Raw genomic sequence first — 19,253 nt, forward strand, 5'->3', positions numbered from 1 at the left:
TGACAAGTGTCTGAAAAACAATGAGGTAGCATGCAGTTTTTATAAAGGCACAACATGATCCGTATGATAAAAACGCATTTATGGGATTTCAGAGATCTTAAGGTAGCAAGGGACAGTTTCGAATAAAGTAACCGTCAATATTTTTGTAAAATTGAGAGTTGAGTTAATAATCTCTCTGTTTACATACACACGTCCAGGGTAATAACAAAAGTGACTTTCACGTAATTACAGTCCTGCAATTTCATTGGTTGATAACTAGATACAAGCACAAATACTCTAAAAATAAATATAATGGACCTTCAGGTTAAAAACCAGATTCTAAAAATTGATTCTGTGATAAAAATAGATGGTTACGATACAATGAGGCCATAAACCATTATTTAAAACAATATTTCACTTTCGTTTTTCTTGTCTAAAGTTTCACAGCAATTTTTGCAGTTTTATTCACTGTCAATTTTTAACTTGTTCAATACATTTTCACAGTTTGGTAAGTTATTGTTTATCACCACTTTTGATAAGAATTACAAATCTTAAAATCAAAATAAAGCCATTTACATCAAAGATCTCAATAATGATATTGTATAAGTAATCACAATAAAATGCAATATCAAGTTTCATAGCGTTCGCTATTTTCTTTTTTTTCATAACATAATTGACATCTTGCAATTGATCTTAAATAAAAGTTTCATTATGAAAATTGCAATAAATTTAATTTTTTTTAGTAAACAATTAAACTTTTATTTTTTAAACAAAGAGTTTATCTGTCACTTTTCGAATATGTTTAACAGTATCCTTTCCTCGAATCATGTCTGCTGCTTTCTCAGCGATCATGACCGTTGGAGCGTTTGTTGTTCCGGAAGGAGCAGAACGCATGACGGAAGCGTCAACCACTCTTAAATTCTCTATCCCCTTTACTCTAAAAATACGTAAAAGACAGAAGAAAATATTTGAATTCGTATTTATCTAAGAGTTATACTTTTAAAGATAAAAATGATTTTGTCTTTATATCAAATCATATAATAAAATTTTAATTTTCTTTCACTATCAAATCAATTAACAATCTGAATTAATAATAATAATTTTTAGATTTACATATATTACAGACCTAAGCTGTGGATCAACAACTGCCTTGGGATCGTCTGGCGCCCCCATTTTGCAAGTGGATGTTGGATGAAACATTGTTTGCGTATAATTCTTAATTCTACAGACCCAGTACTCCTCTGAGGGATAAGGCAGTTCTTGACAGGCAGGAAGATGCTCCTGATTAGGGTCTAATGGCGAGGCACCAATAGTTTGGAATGCTTTTGTCTCTGCCAGTTTAAGAACGTGGTTTATTCCTATAAAACCCACAATAAAGCCTTAGTCTTTGTAAACTTTGTTAATTATTATTACTGATATTGATCTGGAAAATTATATACTAGTAATATATAACTATTACAAATATTTTTCATCATATATATTCGATATCGCCATCATGACCGTTTCAGTATAATGAATTTGGATTTTCACTGTCTCCATTGTTCTCACACTGTTTTATTACCTTTCAATAGCGCCTTAAGGTCATCAGGGTGATTCAAGTAGTTAGGGTCTATGAGAGGCGGATCTAAGGGATCACTACTCTGCAGTTGAATTGTTCCCCGACTCTTTGGATGTAGAAGCACAACGAATGACATAAAAGAATTCCCAGTGTTGTTCATCGCTTCACTGCAAGATTGCTTCATTGTGTCCTTTGTCTTAAACGACATGCGTCTGATAATTACTTTTAAATTGACCAACTTGCAGAAAATGATGAATTTTGTTGACGAGTAAATTCGGATATTGGATGCATGAATTGCCCTCCACAATGACACAAATGTAATTCTTAAACGGTCGACCAGTTTGACAATGTTTTTAATGATAAGTAAATATTTAAAAAAGAAACATCTAAATATATACACAATATGTATCAAATGTAGGTGATGTTTAGAGTAAAATGTTAATATACAAGCATCTTTCCTTTTCCCCATGATTCGAACTGATGTTTAGAACACACCAAAAAGTAGAGTAATGATTTGTCTTCTTGGATTTGCGTACTCGTATGATGAAAAACGTATGAATTAAAATACATATATTTTAATATTTCAAACATACCTCTTGATTCTCTTCAAAAATTGTTGGAAAGGCTTTCAGAAAGAAAGGAAAAGAATTGAGACTATGAAATATTATTTGAGTGAACGGGGGTAGGTTATCCTTGTCTGCTAGAAATGCACCTGCCTCCAAATGAGTTTTGCTGAAAGGCCCTGTAAAGTAATTAGAATTCATTTTAAGTAACTGACAATCAATAGCATGTTAATTTTTGTTTAGTTAGGTACTATAGACATTGCAATAAAAGTATGTTTGTCTTGATAGCTCAAATACATTTTATCATCAAGAAAATGTCTGTAATCTAATTATTGATTCAATTTTTGTATAAAATATTTTCTACCTGATTTATTAGCAATGTATTGCTTTAGATGATCATCAAATTCAGAGCAGTTATACGCCGACGAGCTGTTATCTTTGAAAGAAATCGGTACCATAACATGGTTTTCCAAGTTTTGTCCTACAGGCAAATCTTTCACAACATTTATCTATAAAGAATAGAAGTTACATGGTTCTTTTTCTATTTAAAAAAGGGCTTAAAAAGAATTACCAGTATTATGCACTTATTAAAATAATAATTTGTTCTCACATTTTAAAATACAGATTGGTATCGAATGATGTTTGCCTTTATTTTTATATTTTCGTTTAATAAAATGTTTTCTCCTCACTCCTTTTGATTGCAGATGCGCTTGTGGTCCGATGCCAGACATCATTAGAATTTGAGGACTTTTGATACCTCCGGCAGACAGAATAACTTCCTTTCGTGCCATCATCCGGTATGTTGTTTGATCTCGTATAACTTCAACTCCAACAGCCTTGTTTTTATCTACCAAAATCTAAAGTTTCTGCTGTTTGGGTAAATAGAGGTTTGATTTATGCATCGAACTCACATTGACTTAAGCTCATTTCTTCTCTTTTCACAAAAGGTTACCTTGGTGATATATGTATTATTTGACACGTGAAGGTTTGGGCGGTCCGCTACAGGCTCTAAGAACGCTTTGGCAGTGCTCCATCTCTCCCCATTTCTGGTCGTTTCTTGTCCATGGCAGAATCCTGTAGGTTAAAATATCAATAAATTACCCACAATCGTCTCTATTAGTTAAAATATTTCATATTCAAAATTTAGTTTCGTGCAAGATACTCATTGTCAACGAACACTTTCTGAAATATGATGTAAATGTTCATGTATTTTTACATAATTGTATATACCTTTTTATCCCCTCGCGCAACTTGTTGCGAAGGGGATATAGCATCGCTGCTGCTGCTGCTGCTGCTGTGTGTGTGTTTTTCACATCTTAAAGCAAGATTCAAAGAAAACCCTCGCATGTATGTTTATCAAAGTTTGTACACTTCATAACCATTTTAAAGGACAAACCGTATTTATTTTCAACGAATTCTGTTATATATTGCTTAAAATATCGTTAAAATGAAAATACTTAGAAATTCTATTAACGACTTCCGGTTTGTGAAAGTAAACATTTCAGATCAACAACTTGATATTTTGTTGGATGTTTTTGTAATCCCTGTACAGTTAAGAAGCACACGTCTTATAAATCAAAACAAGCAGCCGTCTGAGCCGAATTTCGGGCTACTAGTATATTTAACAAATTACTTAGAGAAGAACATGATTAACCGGGAATTCATTTCATGTAAATCGCTGAAGTTACGTTACTCTTTTTAAAACATTGGGGTTTAAACTACGACATGTTTACTCGAATTTTCTCATAGAGCAGACTATAAATCGCCAGATCTTAGCTACCTTTCATTTTCAATATGAAACTTAAATTTGCTTACACTAATTGTCTAGATGCGTAATGTATGTCACTTGATAAAGAGAATTTATAAAACTATATTACTCAAGTTTAACACGTTTGTGGTGTGCTTTCGCTAGTAATTGGAAACTCCCAAAGATACACCCCAGAGCGTGCATAGGGCTATGAATAAACGAAATATTTTAATTCATAGTGGTTTTTAACAAGTTAAATATTTGGTCTCTTCAATTACATGTTTATTCTAAATCATGCATTTCCCCGCACAATATTTTCTTTTTGCGAAGAGATGCTCCGCTTTGCGGTGCCCTTGTTAAACCTGTTTCTAAATTCAATTTTAAATATAATAAGAAGTTGAAAGTATGTATTATTGTGTGCCTTTTTTTACATTTGCAACACCCAGTTGAGATCCTGAGGTATATTGTGAACAAATGATTCTACATTCATTTGGTTTACCTATTTGTGATTCTCCATTACAGTCCACCTTGGAATATCCCAACTCCTCATATCCTCGTCGATAAACGTCAGCCATTACTGTTGCAGTCCCCGAACTGACAGTCAAGAGCCCGCCTACACCGCGGTAGGCTGTAAGAGTTTTTATATATATATATATATATATATATATATATATATATATATATATATATATATATATATATATATATATATATATATATATATATATATATATATATATATATATATTTTCATTTCTTATTCAATACAAAATACCAATGCATCAAAAATTGAACCGGTTTTATTTTAGGTATCTAAGTGCATGTCAGCCTGACAGTATTCCATGAATTAGCTATCAAATTTAGGTTTTTTGAATACTAGATAGTAAGGGTATTAGTTTGGTTATTATTTAAAAAGTTTTTCTTTTGTTTGCTTGTCTAGCAAACTGTTCATGATCTACGCTATCAGATACAAATTGATGTCAAATTTTTCAGGTGCTTGAACACAAACAAAAATTAACCATCTTTCTTTTTCATTTCAAAGTCTGTTAATATTTAAAACAAACCCAACAATACAACTGCACCAATTGATTCATAAAAGCTGATAATATAGATAGCATTATTAATAAGTGCAGGAAAGCAAGTTTTTGGTTTCATGAAAAAAAAAATATTTCTTACGTGAGTCTTTCAATTCTGGTATTTGAACATCCTCAGATTTGATGAAATACGGCAATACATCCTTATAACTCCATCCTGTTGCACCTTCCTTTTCCCAGGCATCGAAGTCATGGCGGCTACCCCGTATGTGATGCATGTAGTTTATAGAACCTGAGCCCCCTAACACTCGACCACTGGACAAAGTACCCCTCTGTGATAATACCAACAAGTAATTGATCATTATTTCATTGTGTCTTTAACACATTTGGAAGATTTTTATGATATTATTTAAGGAAGAAGTCTTTTCTGGTTTTCGACTTGTCAAACGTAAATATGATTAATTGTTCATTAAATCTAGATGAAAGGAAATCAAAATAGTATATTTTTTTCTTTCTTTTTTACTATCATACAACTTTGCATAGAAAAAGTATTCAGTGCTAATAGAATCTAACAAGGACTATATTTTTTGCGGAATATTTGCGTAGGAAAATATCACATGTTTCGCAATTCAAAATTGCTGTAGATATAGAGTCTGTTTTAGCATTTTAAAAACAAAAACATCAATGTTGGATTTTGTTAACCAATGTGAATTAATGATATGATACTTGGGTTTTAGAATATGTTTTAAAAATATAATTTGCCTATCAAATTACATTTTTATAAACTTTTTAAAGCGCCCATTCTACATGTATACATTGATTTGTGTGAAAAAATCATTAAATTCAGATTTTTGTCTCTTATAAAATGGTCAATATATTAGTTTTTCTGTCAAATTATATCTTTATATAATGTCTTTAATATACGCAAAATCAGAAATATTTTAATATTGAAAGCAAAAAAAAATAATCAAAATTTCTTCAAAATTTAAAAAAATATAGGAAAGTCGGGCTAAGCAACATCAAATTTAATTTGAATATTTATTCCAATTTAGTAGTATAAGCTGATAGACATTCTGATATTCTATGATTTCATTGAAGAATAGAATCTTCATATCTTAAACAGATAATACTACATAACTGCAAAGAACTACATTTAATTTGATCGTCGGTTAAGTTTTTTTTTTTTTTTTTTTTTTTTTTTTTTTTTTTATTATTATTTATTTACAAAAGTACATGTTACAATATTCAAATGTATTTGTAGTAACAAATATATAATAATTAATATATTAGTGACAATAATAATAATAATAATAATAATAATAATAATAATACATATAATAAGAGCAATAGTAGTAGTAATAACAGCTATTATATCTGACTAAGTACCATATGTATATATATATATATATAAAGTTACAATAATATTTTATACAAATCACTGTTATTTTTTTTACAAAGATAATGTTATTATTGATTGATCTGAATAAAGAGAAGTGTACAGAAATATTGAAGTTGATGGGTTGTAATAAGAAAAGCGTTTTGTAGGGAGGTAGATCCATCGTCACCACAGTCTCTTTTTACCTCCCTATTTATGTGAAAAACCATGGGCCAGGTCACCCATGGAAACATAAAATTATCTACAATTTATCCAAGAGCGTTTTGAAGAATGAATAATATCTAGTATTTCCGATACAATGTAGAATTTCTAAGTATTTCTGAATGCATAATTTCAAATTACATACGATTCCTTCTGATGTTTCTACAATATTTTCTAGTCTACAAAACATCTTATATTTGTAAATTTTTAATGCAACAAAAGATAGAAGTAAATTATACATGGCAGTGGTTTCATTTCTTACAGAGTAAAAACCAATAACTATGTGTTTCCATTTAACATCAAAACCAAAAATATTGCTTACTAACTTCCATGTATGTTGTACATTCACACACTCAAAAATAAGGTGGTGTGAATTTTCAATTTTTTCTGTACATATTTTACACATATAATCACAATTTTTATTTATCTTACTCACAAAATAATTATTTGAAAGTAAATTATTTAACAATTTATAATTAAATTCCGAAATCTTTTTGTCTTGTAACAAAACGATTTTATTCAAATTCTTTATTGTATTTTGATTGCATGGTTGGTTTTTGAAATTTCTTCTTTATAAAATGATTATAGAAATCTTTAGTTGAGTATTGATTGTACGAAGGGGTATATAATTGTACTTGATTCATATACTGGCAAACTCTAAGATCCAATTTGTTTTCATAATTCTTGAATATTGTTTTAATTATCTTATATTCGCACAACCAGTTATTTTTGTTTATCAATATGTCTGCTATTTCCTCGGGCGATTTTAAAGTTCCCGCCTCAGAGTATAAGTCTTTAACAAACAAAATATTACTTTTAAGCCAAGTTTTGAAAAATATTGTTTTCCCTTTGTATAAAAACATCAGGTTTGACCATATCGGTTGCTTCAAAAATGTTTCAGGGCTTGGTTTGTTTTGTAAGTCTTTGCATGTGTTAAAACATGCAAAAGCTTGTTTATAGAATAGCGGCATAGTTTTTAATATTTCATAATTTTCAATTTTATTTTCAGTTGTATTAATTAAATAGTTTATGTCTATGTTGATTGGAGTGCAATAACTATTTACATAACTTTTAATACAATGTTTTGTTTCTTTTAATCTGGGGACCCATGCGGCTTTTAATGCATTAATCTTTGATTCGACGTCAGTAATACCTAGTCCGCCTTCTTTTACGTGACCAATTAACGTATTTCTTTTGATCCTATCAGTTTTATTCCAAATGAAATTATATATCAACTTATTAATACTTTTGATATAGTCTTCATCGGGAATTTCCAAAATACTTGCAACATATATGAGTTTTGATAATGCTAAAGAGTTTATTACGGTGCATTTCCCAAATAATGTTAATTTTCTTCTTTTCCAAGATTCGAATAAAGTGTCTATATCATGATAAATTTTCATCCAATTTTTATTATAACATTCAATTTTATCATGACCTACATGAATACCTAAACATTTTACTGCTTTGTTCGTGACTGATATACCATCGATTTCGGTAAACATGTTTTTAAAAGGACCAAGCACAATACATTCAGTTTTACTAATGTTAACCTTAGATCCCGCATGAATACAGAACTTGTTTATTGTTTCTAAAGCATGCTTAAGTGATTCAATATTCTGTAGAGTTAATGTCATGTCGTCGGCATGTTGTATATTTTTTACTTCTTTTTCCATAAAGTTAGCTTTAAAGCCTTGTATATTTTCATTATTCCTTATTTTTTCAGATAAAATTTCGGCAACAAAAAGATATAGAATGGCTGATATTGGACAGCCTTGTCTTATTCCCCTTTTCATCTCGCATGTTTTTGAAATCCATCCGTTATTCTTTAATCTGAATATTGGGCTTTGATGTAAAATTTTTATCCAATTTAGAAAGTTTTCCCCGAAGTCGAATTTTTCTAGTATTTTAAATAAAAAATTCCATTCTACTGAATCAAAAGCTTTTTCAAAGTCTAAAAATAGCAAGATCCCCTCTTTGTTAAAATTTTCACAATATTCAAAAATATCTAAAATGAAACGGGCATTAATACCTATATATCGGCCTTTTATATAAGCTGTTTGCTCATTACCAATTTGCTTTGAAATAAAGGTTTGTAATCTACGTGCAAAAATAAATGCTATGATTTTGTAATCTGTATTAGTAAGACTAATCGGCCGGTAATTTTTTAAATCATTTTTTCTTCCTTTTTTATGTATAAGGGAGATAACTGCAAGTCTTTGAGAGAATGTCATTTTTCCGTTCAAAAAGATTTCTTTTAACATGTTATAAAATAAGGAGGATAGTTGGTGCCAGAAACATTGATAAAATTCATTGGGTATACCATCGAGGCCCGGAGATTTATTTGATTTTAAATTCATAACGGTTTCTTTACACTCATTCATTGACGGAAATGTATCACACATGTTTTTATCAGTTTCAGATAGTGTATTTACTTTACAATTTTTTAAATATAAGTCGATGTCTTCGTTTGATATTAGTTTTGAACTATACAGGTTTTCATAGTAGTCACACATTGCACCTAGAATATCGTCATCTTCGGTGAGAAGACTATTTTCACTTAAAACTTCGTGGATAACATTTTGTGTTTGGTGCTTCTTTTCTAAACTAAGAAAATATTTTGTATTTTTTTCACCATCACTAACCCATTTTGCTCTCGAACGAATTTGTGCCCCTTGTGCTTTTTTATCATATAGATTGTTTAGCTGATTTTCTAATTCACGTTTTCTGTTCATATCCATTGCTTTATGGTTAGAATTTTCAATTTCGGAAATTTCTTGTTCAATTTGGAATACTAATTGTTTATATGTTTTTTGGCGTTTGATGGAAAAAGCTATAGAAAAATCTTTAATTGATATTTTTAGAGACTCCCATTTCTCAATAGAAGAACCTTCTTTATTACTTATATCTGTGATTATTTTGTTGACTTGATATTTATATTCATTACTTCCTAAAAGTGACGTATTTAGTTTCCAATACCCCTTTCCCCGTTCATTATCATATACAGATAGATGAAATTTTATTGCTCTATGGTCAGACATTCTGGTCCCGTTGTTATGAGTACCGGGAATTCTACGAATACTTATTTGTTTTGTTTTTATCAACAAAGATGTACTTATAAAGATATAATCTATACGGCTTTTTGGTATATTGTTTGCATCGCACCAGGTGTAACCACTGCTATTCACATACTTATCTTTCCATAAGTCATTTAAATGTAAACTGTCAATAATGTCGCTCAATATTTTTGAACTTTTATCAGTATTTTCCCCATCAAGATGACAGTTAAAATCTCCACATAAGATAACATTTTCTGTGTTTATAGAATTCTTAATGATAAATCTTTTCATTCCTTTCAAAAAATCAATTCTGCAGGTTTCTTTGTTCGGTGCATAAATATTAACTAAACTATAGGAAATATCTCCAATATTAAAATTGACCAGTATTTTTCTACCATCACTGGTCTTATGTATATTTTTTATATCAATATCTAACCCCTTTTTAAACAAAATAGATACGCCTCTACTAAAAGGTGAGTCAGAAAAGCAGTGTATAGATTTTCCATTCCAAGCAGAGTCGTATTGAAAAGTGTTTTTTTCTACAAAATGCGTTTCTTGAATCAAAATAACATCGATATTTGTATCAATTATCCAACTGTAAAATTTATCTCTTTTCTCTTTAGAGTTTAAACCTCGTGTATTTATTGAAATAAACTTAAGCATACTAGCCATATTTGTTGTTTAAGATAACAAAAAGTAGTAAATATGTATACCTATGCAACAGTCAACACAGGTATCCTCTTGTAAGGTCATTTTTCTCAAGTGATCAGATAGTCGGATTGACACTATTTGTAAAAGTTCACATGAAATGTTAGCCATCACTGTTAGCTTGTTTGTGTGACTTTGGTGAAATTTTCCGTGTACCGGAGCAATCGCGTTTTCTCGGGGCTCTGAGCTCGCTGAGCATACTGGAGATAGCCCGCTGGGAGCTCTCTTTGGACATTCGCGGTGCTGAATTCGAGCGCTGAGTGGTTCGATTGTCGTTAGAATGAGATGTAGCGACGTTGGCCAGGATTTCCCCTAACTTATTATTAAATTATTACCCCGTATGTGATGCATGTAGTTTATAGAACCTGAGCCCCCTAACACTCGACCACTGGACAAAGTACCCCTCTGTGATAATACCAACAAGTAATTGATCATTATTTCATTGTGTCTTTAACACATTTGGAAGATTTTTATGATATTATTTAAGGAAGAAGTCTTTTCTGGTTTTCGACTTGTCAAACGTAAATATGATTAATTGTTCATTAAATCTAGATGAAAGGAAATCAAAATAGTATATTTTTTTCTTTCTTTTTTACTATCATACAACTTTGCATAGAAAAAGTATTCAGTGCTAATAGAATCTAACAAGGACTATATTTTTTGCGGAATATTTGCGTAGGAAAATATCACATGTTTCGCAATTCAAAATTGCTGTAGATATAGAGTCTGTTTTAGCATTTTAAAAACAAAAACATCAATGTTGGATTTTGTTAACCAATGTGAATTAATGATATGATACTTGGGTTTTAGAATATGTTTTTAAAATATAATTTGCCTATCAAATTACATTTTTATAAACTTTTTAAAGCGCCCATTCTACATGTATACATTGATTTGTGTGAAAAAATCATTAAATTCAGATTTTTGTCTCTTATAAAATGGTCAATATATTAGTTTTTCTGTCAAATTATATCTTTATATAATGTCTTTAATATACGCAAAATCAGAAATATTTTAATATTGAAAGCAAAAAAAAATAATCAAAATTTCTTCAAAATTTAAAAAAATATAGGAAAGTCGGGCTAAGCAACATCAAATTTAATTTGAATATTTATTCCAATTTAGTAGTATAAGCTGATAGACATTCTGATATTCTATGATTTCATTGAAGAATAGAATCTTCATATCTTAAACAGATAATACTACATAACTGCAAAGAACTACATTTAATTTGATCGTCGGTTAAGTTAAGGAAAAAGGTAATGACCTTGACCTTACCCTATTGCAAAAACCAGGAGGTCAAATTTGATTTAACTGATAGAATCATTTGGTTATATGATATGTTTCACTGTTTCAAAATATCATTAGTTTCTTATTATAGGAAGTATGTTTGATAACGAGAAGACTCCTTCCTTAGTGGAAATCGGTCACCCCGACGGCAAGACAAATACATGTGCTTATTTCATATTTGAAATACATTATACTGGGTGAACACTATAAAGTTTTGTTCAATGTATATGATTAAAATATCAAATACGTTCTCAAGGTAGGGTGATTAGAATAGGATTGTGTAATGCCTTATGATAAAATTAGCGCTCAACACATCAATGTAGTATTGATATCTAAAAAAAGGTTAATAAACGGTGTTTAGGAGTTTTAATTTGGATTTAGAAGCGCAATTACATAAACTCGTTGACCGATCTACAATGTATATCGTTGTTTCATCTACATACATCTTTGTATTAAAATCTTATACTTACTTTTTTACTCAACGCAGAAATGTGCAAGCAACGTATTTTCATATAATCATATAATTACTGATTTCTACCCTATAAAGCGTTACAGATATACTGTTTTAAAAAAGATCAATATCATGTTTCTTTTGAATGAATTATAGGATTAGCTATAGAATGAATTGAATAAAAATTAATGTCATGTCAAGAGTTGTTTTAATGAAATAGATGTATATGTAGCATGTATCATTATTTGCATCAGTTAAAATCTCCATTAACCAAATGTATCCACAGTAGATCTTTGTTCATTCCAAGTGACGGATTATCTAGGTTGATACATTTCAATGTAAGAGATCTTGATATTAATTAAAACTCGTACTTTGTCTCTTGATCCTAAGAAAGAATTCTTCTGGGGAACAGTGATGAATTTCCAGTCATATTTGCTTGTATTCGCGAACATAACTGCTAGTGGTATTTGCATCAGTTTATCATCATTAGCAGAATTTCCTGCTTCGACGATAAGTATGGATGACTGAGGGTCTTCTGAAAGTCTGTTGGCGAGGACGCATCCAGCTGTCCCTGCCCCAACTACGAAATTTAAAGAAAAATCCAAATAACTAATAAAATGTAGTATAACTATTTTCTTGTTAGCACCAAAAAACTATATGCTATATAAAATATGTATGAATATTAAAATATATAACGAACTAATTCATTTTTCCTGCCACTTATTGCTTCAGTTAAGAACTGTTTTGCTACATGAGATACTGTAAACCAACTTTTATTCACGGAGACTTAATTTCGCGATTAGCTGCCGATAAATCAGTTCGTGTCGATTTTTTTTCGCGACCAAGCCTTCTTCATATCAGTGTTGTTATAACAATCATACAACAATATCCGCGACGACGAGGCTCTCACAAACCTCGCAAAAATTTCTCGCGCGCGAATAATATGTGGTCTACAGTATGCGATCTGTCTTTATTTCAGCAGAAATTTTATCCTAACAAAAAACTTTTAAAATAACGGAACACTAAATAGGTTTAATGTACAATATTAAAGAATTACCTATCACGTAGTCGTATGATCCTTTTATCGGGGCAAATGTTTCTTTATTTGGGAAAATGATGTAAATAAACAAGAAAATAACAATTGCCAATATCACCACCAAAGCGCTGCGAATCAAGCCTGCACATCGTCCTCTAGCAAACCGATCACTAAAAAGTGAAAAAAATTCTAATTATAAATGTTTAATATTTATATCGTATTTTTAAGACTTATCAATCACCTTTGAGTAACCCTAATACAAAATGAAATCTAGGCCAACATTTATATCGCTTAGCTTTTTAATGATGAATAACTCCCAAACATGGCGCGTCAAATTGTTTTCACAAAATTGTGCTTAACATAGTTTCATGGCCAAGAAACTAGGTTTATCGGTTGTAAACAGTGGAATAAGGACTGTAAACTACAGCTTCAGTATTATATTTGACATCATGTTAACGCGATAATCTATGTTCACAAGTGTAAACCTTTATTTCGAGGAATTGATGCTTGTGACCATTTTTAGACTGTATTGATCTTCTTTAGAAGAAGAGCTTTGTAAAAGGTATTGGGAATACTCAATTTTAAAAGAAAAATGTAATGAATTTGTCTGCTCTAAAAAACAGTTTGAAGCTTAACAAATTATATTAAAAAAAATAAGATATATATAATGTGTAATCTGTTGACCTTCTATCTTCCTTATCACTCAAACAATCGTTTGCGAATGAGTTAAATATAGCTTCACGGTCTAAAATGTAGGTTTATCGACTGTACCAAATACATGAACGTACTTGTACTGTACTATTACATATGAAATAGTCTTAGAAAGGACAATATTATCAGTGCTAGCGTAATTTAATCAAAACATTTAGTGTAATTTCACGGTAAAAAATATATAATTAAAGGAACTAGATGTTCGTTGACAATTCACACTTGATATAAAACACTGCTGAAATTCTAAAGCAAGCACATTATACATGGAGTTTCGCTGTACTTTATAATAGTTTATAGCTACAATAATCACGTGTAAATAATCTAGTATGTTGTTGTACATGGCGCATGGCACGCCAAATTCTCAAAAAAAGCTAAAAAAAAAAAATTTTTTACAGTTGATAAACTAGGTTTATCCAGTATTTACTATAGATAACCTACCGTAAACAATAGATTTTGTCAATGAATTATATATAAAGATTCACATCGTAAATTACAATTTACATTCGTTAACTATAGCTTAAAATTGTTTATAATAGTTTCAGAAATCGTCAAGCGATATTTATTCGTTAAACCATGGTTCGCAATTGCAGATAATCGTTTTAAGTGTTTATCATAGTGTACGTTTATAAAGCACGGTTCTGTGTTTGAAACACATCTGTTACGCCATTCTTTTTTATTGGTCTAAAAATTTACCAAAAAATGGCCGTCTGCTTTTGGTAAAATCTACTAGTATGTCAGACTAATATTACACTTAATATAGTTTTATTAACGATTTTTTTTTCAAATCAATCCGTCTCAGGCTTATAAGCTTAAAAATTGATTTTTAATTGATTGTTTGGTTTTTTTTATAAATAACTATTGTTGACTATTTATGAGTCATGAAAATAAATAAAAATCATTCGAAATGATAACATATTCTCAAACCCGGCATCCAAAAAGTAATACTTTGAACATGGATTTGTGAAAAGAAATATCAATAATAAAGTCAACAACGGTTGGGAGCATACTGTGGTTTCATTAATATTCAAGGGTATCAATTTTCGTGTATAAAGTGAAAATCACAGTTTCAAGGATACGTAAATTCGTGGCCAATGAACCTATTAATACAAAATATTAGTAGAAATTGCAGTTCAATGAATATTTAATTTCAAGGATAAACTTAACAACGAAATCAACGAAAATTGGTATTCAACGAATAATGATGAAACCACAGTACTTTGATCGCATTTTGGCTAAAGTGATATAAAATTGAGAAAAATTACAATAATCTACTAGAAGATAATGTAAGTTTAAAATTAGATATAGACCATTTTAAACACATAGCAATTTACTAAATCTGTATTGTTAAATAACTGATTAAACTTGGCAATGCAATTTATTTTCACGACTGCTTCACAGAACAACTAACGTAAACATTATTATCTATCATAAGTATTTCTTTTTTAGTGAAACTTTTAATGCTTTACTGTACTGAATATATGTACCTAAAAAGGAATTTTACGATTGTCCTTGATTTATGTTCCTTTGCTATTAAAACTTTGCCAAGAAAACTGAGCTTGTTTTTTGCCCAAGCAAGCGAAAAACAGAACACATGTATAAGAATGAAAAATGTCATTTTTCTTGTAAATGACGAAAAGATATCTAAGAGGGGGCATATATAGACATGTTACATAGTAATATATGTGGTGCTAAATGTAATCAAGGCCCCTATTGTACACACATGTGGAAAATAAATATCTACACAAAACACTAAATACGATGGTTTATTCCCATTTCGCCTTAACTGTAAAAGTTGGTATTCTCATTTCGCCTTAGTAGGATATAAGGCAAATTAAGGCGAAGTGGGAAGTTGTATAAACATCTAATTGTGTAAATTTTAATTGTTATCTAAAATTGTTTTTTCTTAATAAAGTTTAAATAAGTTTGTAAAATTGTACTGCAGAAAGCACTGATTTAATATGTGAAAAGTTTTATTATTCAAAATACCGGTATTTATCATTCACATGATTTGCTAAAATTAATCAACAATGGTATAAACATTTTGATATTTTAGTATAAGCAAGCTGACAAATATAGGCAATTATAGGATAATTTGAATTCTGCTCACATCCTTTTAAACATCCTTTTATGTGCGTATACTCTCTATATCCTCTTCATTGTTTACTTTGACTTGTACATTACACCATTTCTGTGAACTTTTGACCATGTATATTACTTCATAACCTCTTGGGAGGGAAATAAAGATTGAATGAATAAATGAATAAGTGATTTAGCTCCACAATAAGAATGATTTATACAAATTGACTAAGAATTTCGGATAAAATTGAGGAAGATAAAAGACATACAGTTATCATAAAAATTAAGAGATACTTTTCAAAAATAGTTTTTAGCATTTAAAACGTTGTATTCATGAAGTAAATTCAATTTTACTGCATGCGAGTCCTGTTTTTGGCTTATTATTTTAAAATGAATCTTTTACATGACTTGTACTTTCTTGTGTTTTTTATTTTTATTTTTCGTTATTTATGTTATTAATGTTCATATTACATTGATTTTTCTTCATTTTTCCAATCTCATTATTTTTCTCTGTGTTATTAACTAATAATTATCAAAATATCTCACCAATTTACAAGATCTGTTTTTACAGTCAAGAAATTCCCATTTCGCCTTACACATCACACTATTTATTTGAATTTTTTTAACTTTAATTTTGCTGCACATGATTGAATGATAGAAAAATCTTTCATTTAGGAGAAAAGGTTCGGCCAATATGATAGAGATAATTTATGAATGAATGAAAAGGTATTCATATTTCTATGCTTAATCTTTCAAGTAATGCAATGAGCAATACGAAATTAAAAAAAAACCCATCAAATTAAATTTTGCAATTTTCAAAATCAAATACTATTTTATAAACTGTTTAACTGTAATTCAATCATTTAGTTCACCAGTCAATATCTAGATAATATCAGTAATGCGAGAAGAAAAATAAACAACACAAAAACAAAAAACAAGAAAAAAAAACCAGCAACAAAAAAAACCAAACAAACAAAAACGGGCTCTGCCGTCACCAGTATCAGTCAACTTGGTTCTCAACTCGAATCTTTTCGGGGGAATACAATTAGATTTGAGGTACATGTTCAAAATTGACGTTGACTATTTACCCGCAAGAATTTATTGACGACGAGGAATTTTTTGGCTAGAATTATTTATTAATAAATATTTAGCTTTGCATAGCTCATATTTTAAGGTTTTTGTCAATAATAGGTATTAAAAGCTAAATTTACATTTTTGGAATTGGTGGAGGAGGGGGTTTAAAATTTTAAAACAAAAAACATGATTAACTCTGTTGTAACTAAGATACAAGATTAAAATTAATCAACAAAACTACAAGCTTAAGAATAATATTTTTAAAGACATTTTTAAAATTTGCAATTATATATTACATGTAATTTGGATGATGTACTCGACAGCATTTCACCAGTATTTAATATCTCTCAAATGTTTTGCTACACAGACTGCAATGAACATTTTTTCTAAAAACCTCGAAAGAGATCCATTTTAATTGGCAGTGATGGGATGAATTTAAACCGACTAAGCTAGATAAAACAATGCATCATTGAACAAGAATATATCATGAATACAAGTAGAAGATTTTGATAAAGGTTACTTATATTTGACCCTCCGTTTGCCAAACAGTTATGAGCTCAACAACATATTGGCTGCATTTTAACCATCATTGATTTTAGGATTGCCTGTCTCCTACTATTTTACCAAATTTAAAGCTAAATGGGGTACGACCAGTTCATTCTTGCCTAAATCTGCTAATGCAACTTTCTTTTTCAAAAATAACGCCCCATAAACTGACGTAATTTTTGACCATTTTGATCAATGTCACACAAGTGATCGTAGTTTTCATAACTTATGGTTTAGTATACTACATGTGTATACAAGTTTATGATAAACCTTACCGCTTCAAATCTAGAGACTCCATGTGAATGTTTTGTCGTTACAACAACAGTTGAGTAAACATCGCTTCTCGGTATATAGCTAACAATGAAGTCAAGTAAGATGAGACAGCTGAACTCTTCCTTAATATAGGCCATATGTCAATGACGGACAATGTGAACCAACTATGAATTCATCCGCAAGGTTTTGTTCCTTTTATGTAACGCCCCGAATGTAAAAAATCTTGCTTGAAAATAGCACGAATTTGCAAAAATAGCCCCCCTTTCAATTATAAATCAATGTCAATTGCAATGTATATGTAACATACACCTGTTTAAAAATCTAGTTAAACTATATTTATGACAAGTGTCCGAAAAACAATGAGGTATCATGCAGTTTTTATAAAGGCACAACATGATCCGTATGATAAAAACGCATTTATGGGATTTCAGAGATCTTAAGGTAGCAAGGGACAGTTTCGTATAGAGTAACCGTCAATATTTTTGTAAAATTGAGAGTTGCTGTATTTGAAGGATGGAGTATTGCTAAATTTCATTAAATGATTTTTTAATGTTAATCATTTGTTAGAGGGATGTCTTTTGTTGAAATCGATATGCAAATTTACGCAGGCCCTTATGTTAAATACATAAGATTAGAAGTAAAATGCAAAACGAGGCTATGACGTTTGTGTTGACTTTACACTGTGATATTGCAAGTTACAGAAGGTGGATTGGATATAGTAAACTATACACCTGCACACAAGCACACGGCATGGAAGGTCGCCCTTTTCAGGGAATTGTGGAAGTTCTAAAAAGCCGAAAAATCATGACAGATGGGCGAAATATTTTACAAATGGTCGAAATATCAAAAAAAAAAAAAATGTTAAAAAATTTGCACATTCTGACTAGAATTTTCTTCAAAAATTAGTGACTGGCTTTATAATAATAATAATTAATGGAAACTGAGGAATTCTAGTTACAGAGTTCCGAAAAAACCCTCCCCTGCCTACAGTGAATTGTGTAAATAAAAAGATGTCTCCTGCCACCTAAAAAACCCGTCTTATTACTTTTTACAAAATTGGAGAACGCAGCGCACTCACTTTAAATTGTTTAATGAAAGAGGTTTAGCGCACTTAATATACGATTTGGCCTCAAATATAGCCTTTTGCAAACATCTAACATTTTCAATATTATACAATATTTAGTTTAAATATATTCAAAGAAACGCAAATTACACAATCACCATGCTCTAGTAGTCTTCATTAACTTTCACGACATCATTAGAATATTCAGGTTTTGTTAGGGATATATAAGAAAGTAGTTAGTATATGATAAAAAATTGGATATTTGACTTTCTGAACCACTCTAAACCAAAGACATCCGATTAAATTTATGGTCTACAGGTATTGTAGTACACGTTTACATTGAATTAGTTTTGGTTTAACGTGGTCTTCGTACTGAAAATTAGAAAAATATTTCAATTAGTGTCTTTTCTACAATAAACATATATATTGAAAATGCATCTGTTGAAAATGTTAGATGCGTGGCCTAGTGGTAACGCGGAGATCTTTTT

At 30.1% G+C, this 19,253-nt stretch overlaps 1 protein-coding gene across 2 annotated transcripts; it reads right to left on the reverse strand.

The window, feature by feature from the left end:
• Positions 1 to 137: 137 nt before the first annotated feature.
• On the reverse strand, positions 138 to 17,831 carry LOC105336904 (alcohol dehydrogenase [acceptor]). 2 transcript variants are annotated; one of them, XM_011441389.3, is made up of 12 exons: positions 17,705 to 17,831; positions 13,044 to 13,192; positions 12,358 to 12,566; positions 5,024 to 5,213; positions 4,347 to 4,475; positions 3,053 to 3,174; positions 2,790 to 2,957; positions 2,465 to 2,609; positions 2,131 to 2,279; positions 1,541 to 1,733; positions 1,106 to 1,337; positions 138 to 916 (listed from the first exon to the last, which is right to left on the reverse strand). In XM_011441389.3, the coding sequence occupies exons 1-12, from the start codon at positions 17,725 to 17,727 to the stop codon at positions 745 to 747; spliced, it is 1,881 nt and encodes a 626-aa protein (XP_011439691.3). In that variant the 5' UTR covers positions 17,728 to 17,831; the 3' UTR covers positions 138 to 744. The 2 variants fall into 2 exon arrangements, with proteins under 2 accessions (XP_011439691.3, XP_065927357.1); XM_066071285.1 differs by lacking the exon at positions 13,044 to 13,192 and having other exon boundaries at positions 17,705 to 17,777.
• Positions 17,832 to 19,253: the final 1,422 nt, after the last annotated feature.

The sequence above is a fragment of the Magallana gigas genome, chromosome 9 (genome assembly GCF_963853765.1).
Source record: "Magallana gigas chromosome 9, xbMagGiga1.1, whole genome shotgun sequence".
Taxonomy (NCBI): domain Eukaryota; kingdom Metazoa; phylum Mollusca; class Bivalvia; order Ostreida; family Ostreidae; genus Magallana; species Magallana gigas.